General features: G+C 42.7%; 1 protein-coding gene across 1 annotated transcript in view; it reads right to left on the reverse strand.

Annotated features, from left to right (window-relative positions):
- Positions 1-6,265, reverse strand: part of NAALADL1 (N-acetylated alpha-linked acidic dipeptidase like 1) — an 88,524-nt gene extending 82,259 nt beyond the window's left edge. The window contains exons 1-3 of the mRNA XM_029613250.1: positions 6,075-6,265; positions 658-830; positions 119-240 (exon numbers count right to left, since the gene is read on the reverse strand). Of these exons, the coding sequence (XP_029469110.1) occupies positions 119-240; positions 658-830; positions 6,075-6,265 (486 nt within the window). The remainder of the gene's footprint in view (positions 1-118; positions 241-657; positions 831-6,074) is intronic.
- Between the last annotated feature and the right edge of the window lie 2,251 nt (positions 6,266-8,516).

Here is an 8,516-nt window from a genome sequence, read left to right on the forward strand (position 1 = left end):
CACAACACCATAGCAACAAGGGCTCACACTCATACCACCTATCACATACATGCAAGCTATAAGTGGATAAATAAATAAATGTCTCTCCCCTGGCTCAGACACTGTCATTCTGTCATACCTTGGGGGTGCCGGGTGGAGCATAGGCAGCGTACGGTTTCACCACATCAACATCCTCTTGATCCTTTGTGTAATTCTTCTCTGTGAGGTGGGAGGTGAAGCATTCAGTGCCATTTACAGCCACTGGGGAAACAGAAGAAGCAGGAGAAAGCTCAGGAGCCAGAAATCTGCTGCCTGAGTCATGCACTCCAGAGATGGTTACAGAGGCAAACCCATCTATGAAAGAAGCTTGATCTGTTGTAGGAGTACCCAGAAGCCACTGGTGGGAGGGAAATACAGTAGGCACCATCAGTGGTTAGACCATTGAGTATTAAAAGGGACATAGCCAAAGCTAAGGCAACCTCCTGATTCAGATCAACACTGATAGGCTTAGCCACTCCTGGCATTCTCCTCTGTGCATCTATGGGTTTGTAGATCCAATGTCTAAGAAAAGCAAGAACTACAAGTCCCAACATGCAATTTGGGAAGAGGCAAAACCAGGACAGGCTAAGCTTGCCCCCTGGTGAATTGGAACCGGTTGACCGTAGTTCTAGGACATACCAACAGTGACATTGTTGGAGTTGGCAGGGTCAGGGAAGGAGAGGAATACATCATAATTTTCCACCATGGCATTATCCAAGCCCATCTTGGCATCCTTCCAGCGATTCAAGATGAGTTGCACCAGCTCCTTGTCGCCTGAGGTGGTGGCCATATGGGGTTTCTTTGTCAGCTCCCTAAAACAGAAGATGGATATCCTGAATATGCAGAGATGTGCCTACTTGCATTTCAGTCAAAGGACCCCCCCCCCCCTTCCTCTGATCAGCCAATCACAGCATAGCGTTCTACTTCTTCTTCTTCTTCTTCTTGTGTGTAGAAACCTACTATGTTACCAACTGGGTCCAGTCTAACCAATCCTGTTTATGATCTTACCCCATTGCAACTAAGGAGCAATAGTTAGGTTGATCCATGTCCTGCTTTATATAGGACAATCTTATTTCTACATTACACATATGGGCAGATAGAGATGAAGATGGTTGTGGTATATTATCTTACACCTTCTTCCTATTTCTCTCATCCAGAGCCGTAGCCAGGCAATTTGGCGCCTATGGCCAAGTGAAAACCTGTGCCCTCACCCATGACACATCACGAGTTGGAACACTCCAGTAAATATTTGTACAGCAATGTCCAAGGCTGGTGCAAGGGAATTAAGTGCCCTGGGGGAACTTTACGGCCCTGCATGCCCCCCACCCTCACCCCGTAAAGCTCTCCACACACACAGTTAAAAATTATTCATTTATAATAAATTTTACATGAAACAAAGTACAGGCTTTTGAGGCAAAAATATCACTAACATGAATATTATATTTATATGCACTGCTCTCGTGACAACCAGAAAACCCTGCAAAAAAGCAAATGACACTTGGAACCCATATGATATTAGTTCTACTTTAACACGTCTTGGGCATGGGCTTGGCCCTCAGAAAGTCACAAGAAAACAGAGTTACAATACAATAAGAACATGAGACTTGCCATACTGGGTTAGACCAAAGGTTCATCAAGCCCAGCATCCTGTTTCCAACAATGGCCAATCCCGGTCAAAAGCACCTGGCAGGATCCCAAAGAGTAGACAGATTCCAAGCTGCTTATCCCAGGAATAAGCAGTGGATTTCTCCAAGTCCTCCTTAATAATGGTTTATGGACTTTTCTTCCAGGAACTTGTCCAAATCTTTTTTTAAATGCAGCTACACTAATAGCTTTCACCACATCCTCTGGTAACAAATTCCAGAGCTTAATTATGCATTGAGTAAAAAAATATTTTCTCTTATTAGTTTTAAATGTGTCACCTAGTAACTTCATTGTGTGTCCCTTAATTTTTGTACTCTTTGAAAGAGTTATCAACTGGTAAATGTTTACTCGTTACAATCCACTCATTATTTTATAGACCTCTATCATATCTCCCCTCAGCTCCTCTTCTCCAAGCTGAAGAGTCCTAACCTCTTTTGCCTTTTCTCATAGGGGAATCATTCCATCCCCTTTATCATTTTGGTTGTCCTTCTCTGTACTTTTTCTAATTCTGCTATATCTTTTTTGAAATGTGGTGACCAGAACTGCACACAATATTCAAGGTGAGGTCCCACCATGGAGCAATACAGAGGCATTATGATATTCTCTGTTTTATTATCCATTCCTTTCCTAATAATCCCTAGCATTCTATTTGCTTTTTTGGCTGCTGCTGCACACTGAGCAGAAGATTTCAAAACATCATCAATGATGAGATCTAGATCCTTTTCCTGAATGGTGACTACTAATATGGAGCCTTGCATTGTGGGTATAATGTGGGTTACTCTTCCCTAAGTACATTATTTTGCACTTGTCCACATTAAATTTCATTTTCCATTTGCATGCCCAGTCTCCCAGTTTTGCAAGGGCCTCTTGCAATCTCTCACAATCCTCTTGTGATTTAACAACTTTGAATAATTTGGTGTCATTGGCAAATTTAATCACCTCACGCATTATTCCTCATTTCCAGGTTGTTTATAAATATATTAAAAAGCAGTGGTCCCAGAACAGAAATAAATGTTCTATATCAAAACAGCACTAACTGCCAGCACTCAAAAAGCAACAACCCTACCTATGAAAATGCAACATTGCAAGTATTACACCAGGCCCTAAAAAAGCAATATACCCTATATTAGGAAAACAGCTGCTATAGATCCTTACACAAACTACATTCTAACAGGTTCTCTCTCCTCAGTCACACATGCACAACACAGACTCTCAAACACAGAATAAAGAGACCGTAAAATATAAATAGAAATGTGCAGACAAAAACTGAACTGGAAACTACAACAAGCCAAATTCTGTATGCAGTACAACAATGGAAAAACAGAAACATCACCATTCCTCATAAATCAAGAAATATAAATTTCACCAATAGTAAAGCCATAACAATAAGAAGAATTATTAAAAACAGCTAAGGGACAGAATAATATCCAAAAATTAAAAACTCAAAAATGTTCCAAACACCAATAAAATATTTCAAAACAGACATCAAATAATGCCTAATAAATAAAACTAATAAAGATTTTTAAAAATACCTCACTCTGCATACCTGGGAAATTTTGATTTCCAGATACTTTGAGATTGTCATGGATTAGCAGGCAGAGAGGAAGGAGGGTTGTTTTGCATAGACTTTCTTCTCTCTCTCACCACATGAATACACACATGCATTCTCTATCTCCCTCCCACACAGGTACTCTCTTTCTCTCACAAACACACATGCTCTCTCTCCCTCTTTTTTTCACAAACACACACTTCTCCTTTCTTTCAGAAATACACCACACTCTGTCACACTCACACATGCTCTCACATGCACTCTCTAACACACACGTGCTCACACACACACACCTACAATACATAAACACATGCGCTCTCAATCTCACACACATACAAAACATGCATGTTCTTACACACACACAGACACTTTATTTTGCCTAATACACACATGCTCTCATAAATCTGCACTCTATTACTCTCACACAGGCATGTTCTCTTTCTCACTCCCACACACATACACTTACTTATGAGATGTTCTCTCTCATGCCTCCTTGTTCACCTCCCATCCCTGCCTTCAGTCATTCATTCCCCCCCCCTCCCAGAAGCAGCAGCAATAGTCTTCTTCAGCCTCTCACAACTGACAGGACTACTTCTGTGGGCCAACCTTGCTCTGTCTGTCTGTTCTTTCCTGCAGGGGAGTCTGCGCATTTTCTCCTCTTCCTAGGCCCCACTGGGAAGACTGCTGCTTCTGATGGCAGCAAAGCGCAACTCCTCCTCTTCCTAGGCCCTGCCAATATGAGCTCATTCTTCTTTCTAGGTCCTGCAGACCATGCTGCCAATTGCGGTAGGACAATGCTGCTTTTGATGGCTGCAGCAGGCAACATCTTCCATTCTGCATCGGCAGCGCTATGGCACCCTTCAGATAGTGGTGCCTATGGCCAAGGCCATATTGACCATAGCAATGCTATGGCTCTGCTCTCATCTGCTTTTTCTCCTCATCTCTCTTCTGTCCCCTTGGATGCTTCCACATTCCTCTCCATCTTCCCACAACAGATTCTTCCATTTCTACCGCCTCTCATTTTTCTATATATCTAACCCAAGTTCTTCTCTTATCTCCCCCTCCCTTTTGTATCTGTTCATTTCCCCCCTTAAGTTGCTTTCCATCATCTCTTCCCCCATCAGGGCCGTTGCAGGGAGTGGAAGAGACAGGTATCTGGAGTAGGAGAAGGGAGGAAATCATTCCACTGCCAGAAGCAGAACCCTGCCCATCGGCATTCAAAAAAAACCTCAAAACATGGCTTTTCAGACAAGATTTTCCTGAAACTTAACTTACGCACATTCGCTACTGACTTGTCCACCTTCACTATTTCCTGCCTTCCAATTTTTACTTCAGTTTGTGATTTAAAGATGGGCATTGTCATGTATGTTTACAATTAAGGTTGGGCTTTTTCATATTGCACTCAAATGTATCTTTCCTCATGAGATAGTTAAGGATTGTTCTCTGTTCTGATGTTTTTGGGAAGTTCGTTACAGTTCCCCTCGACACAGTTACTTATATCCCATGTTCCTTGTATCGCCACCGAGCGAATTTGCAGTTTCATTGTAAACCGGTGTGATTTGTATTTTATACAGAAAAGTTATAAATAAATAAATAAATAAATAAATAAATAAATAAATAAGCTGTGTTAATCCAGTGGCAGAGATATGCCCTCAGCTTGTGCATTCTCTCTCAGTAGTGGGCAATGTGCATCATCAGAAGAGGAGCCCTTCCTGCTGCAACATTGTCTGGCGATGATACTGCCCCCAAACTTCCTCTTTATCTCCTCCTCACACACCTACAGGATCCTCTCCCTATCATCCTCCCCTGCCAGTGTCCTCTTGATCTCCCCCTGCCCTTGGAGTCCTCTCAATTTCTCCTCTTGCTTTTCTTAGGTTCTTCATTTCTCCCCTACCCTATCTCCTCTGGTTCCTTTCCATCTCCCTCCTCCTCAGATTACTCTCTACTCCCCTCTCTCTGTTTCCCCTCCTCTCCTTCAGGTTCCTCTCTGTTTTTTATTTATTTATTTATTTTTATATACCGATGTTCCTGTATAATATACATATCACACCGGTTTACAAGGAAATAAAACTGTTGCCTCGGGGGCAGCTTACATTGAGACACATAACACAGTGTAGCCAGAGTAGTGGCAAATCAGCAGGGTGGATGCATAGTGTGCGCTCCCTGTCCCGAGGCTGCTCTGCCCCTGTGATGTACACTTCCTTTGTAATCAGGAAACATAGGAAGGGAGGAGGAACAGCTGCAGAGAATGGGAGTGCAGCTTACTGAGCTCCATGCTGCTGTCCTATCACTGCCACTGATCTGATAGCCAGGGAGGAAGGGAGGCAGAGGAAGGCTGGCCTTTTAAATGTGGTAAGCTTTTACAAAGGGCATGCCCAGTATTCCAAAGATGCACCAGTTGCCACCATGTCTATAGTTATAAGTTATCTAACAAAAGTGAGAGCTACATGTCCTATCTATGCAATAGGGAAGAAGAAGACAGAGAGGAACCAAGGAATGCCGAACTTCTTAGTCTTCCCCTGATCTAATGTTATCTGGTGACCCTTATCAAAATCCAGAGTTTATGATGGGCTCAATTGTAGGACGAAGAAGATTTCTCATGATCTAACTAGCTCTGCTGCCATAGCAGCACACTCAAAGTAATGAGACATAACTTGAGTACCTCCCCTGTCCCAACCAAAGATCCAGATTACAGCACGGAAAGTTGGGTTAACAGTTTTTAATTCAGAATAAACTAGACCCTTTCCAAGAAGGAGATCAAACACAATCCAAACCACTTATCGCATTCCCAGACAGGACTGACCCCATCCTGCAGTTGCCCCAGAACACTAAAAAATGGTTTGCCTTGAATGGGAAGATCTACCTGAGGCTGTTCTCAATCTCCTTGTTATCGATCTCTGCCATAAACTGATTGATGAAGGATTCGTCCACATCCTTTGACAGGTCATGCTTGGATGGGTTGGGCTTGGGGATGGCAAAGTGGCCCACCAGCAGCCCAATGGTCAGTATGAGTGCCCCAGCCAATCCAGCACCCAGAATCACGAACCAACGCATTCTGCTATCCCCACTACACAGGAGAAATGCCAGTGAGGCTGGAGCGTAGCTGTCTTATAAAGATGCCCATAGAAATAGTCCTTGGTACTGGCAATAAACCCTTAAATCAAATAAGAGCTGATAAAATTATCTAGAAATGACAGTAAGCTACTTATTAACCAGGGGTATGCAGAATCTGCAGTGAATCCATTAGAGGAGATTGGCTTGACCTTTGCACCATGTAAGACAAGTTTCCTTATTAAACACATTTGCCCTTGGATCTGGAGAGGTGTGGAGTGTTACTTGCGAGAAGAATCATATTAATGTATTTGTTTTGTAAACACGTTTTCACTGATTGTACGCAAAGTAAGTTACAATAAAAGAGGGTGTGTTATGGTGCCATCGTTGGTGAAGAAGAATATAAGGAATGAGAGGGGATCAATGGGCTTATCAGGTCCATTTGATGGAGGTGATGCTTGGGGGTGAGCAGAGGGAAAGGGAAGCAACTAAATCTGGGTCATCAAAGGCAGTGCTAGCCCATTGGGGGCCCTAAGCCAGAGGGGGAAGGACTGAAGGAGGCAGAAGTGAAGATCTGCAAGGAAAATAATTGATTCCAAGGGCCCTTGAGCTGCTTAGGACCCTTAATAATTTCTTTGCTTCTGCCTAGTGCCAGTGCTGTGAGTCACTGTGTGCAAGGAAGCCTGGTCCAAACTAAAATGAAAGGGCTGGAAGTGTGGGAAGCAAGGAAGGGTAGTAGAGAGAGAGAGAGAGAGAGAGAAGGAAGAGGAGAGAGTTCAACTCAAGCTGTCCTGGATAACTTGGCATCAATTGGTAACTCCAGGAGGCAGTCATATTGAAAGGGAGATAGTTGCAGGGACAACACCATTCTAGTTCTACTAGGTTTTTCCACCACCTTCGACACTGTAGACCACCAGCTCCTAATTCGATACAAGTGACATTGGGATTGAAGGCACAGCCATCAAATGGTTTGAATCCTTTTTGACAACAGGATATAATCCGTCTCCTGGACCAATTAATCATCTTCACCCAGACTTCTCATCTGTAGAGTACCCCAAGCCTCAGTGCTTTTCCCCATCGTTTTCAACATATACTACATACATACAATTTGTGACCTCATCCAGTCCTACAATTCCAATTGTCACCTTTTCGCAGATGGCATTCAACTCTGTATCAAAATGGGATCAAAACAAGCCTTATCCATCACCAATCTCAATAACTATCTTAGAGCAGTAGCCCAATGATTTAATCAACACAAACAAACTAAACTCTTCCAAATCTGAATTTCTTTGGCTAAAATGCCATGGTCAACCCTTACCACTATCCTCCTTATCAGGAACCCCTTACAACCCAAAAACTCAGTATGGCCTATAACTTTGCAATGGAAACCCACATCTCGAGGGTGGTTAAGTCCTCCTTCATGTACGTGCACTATTTTCACCAATTTCACTACTACTTCGAGAAATTCAACCTTTCTACCACTATACATGCATTAATTACCAGTCGTATTGACTACTGCAACTATTTACCGACATCTCACAATATATTCTCAAATTGCCTCCAACTCTTAACAGTACAACTACCAGAATCTTGGTGTGGGCTAAAGCAACAGATCACATATGACCAAGCCTAAGGCAACTACACTGATTCCCAGGAGAATATAAGATATAATTCAAACTCTGCCTAATTTTCAAATTCGTAAACCAAATGGCCCACAACTATCTCACCTAGCTCCAATTCTGCTGCACTGTCACATGAGAACTCCTATCCTCCCGCCACTCCCCTTTGACATCTGCTAGATTGACTTGTACAAGACTTTTTACATTCATCCACTAGGCCCAAAACTTTGGAATAATTTTCCAATACTTCTTCACCCTGAAGCAAGCTAACTTATCTTCAGGAAGCAAGCCAAAGTCTGGCTATTCAGCCAGGTCTTCTTGTAGACACCGGGACAGAGACTTCCTCTCCATTAGAATGATTACCAGAGCTCTCAGTCATCAGACCACCTGTAGTCCCAAGGGCTTTCTTCTTTAAGACTCTTCTCTTTCTTGTTATTGGCCTTTTGTTTTTGAATCTGTGCCCATCTCTTTCCCTACTTTTATTCCCTTTCTATCAAGCAGACCAAAGATTTAGCACATTCTCTGCTTTTTCTTAGATAACCAAGTTCTAATTCATATTGTTACTCAGATCCATGATGATTGCAAACTATGACTCAAGTGTAATTGCAATTCTAATCTGATTGAAATCCACCTTG

Source organism: Rhinatrema bivittatum, chromosome 8 (assembly GCF_901001135.1).
Source record: "Rhinatrema bivittatum chromosome 8, aRhiBiv1.1, whole genome shotgun sequence".
In the NCBI taxonomy this organism is placed as follows: domain Eukaryota; kingdom Metazoa; phylum Chordata; class Amphibia; order Gymnophiona; family Rhinatrematidae; genus Rhinatrema; species Rhinatrema bivittatum.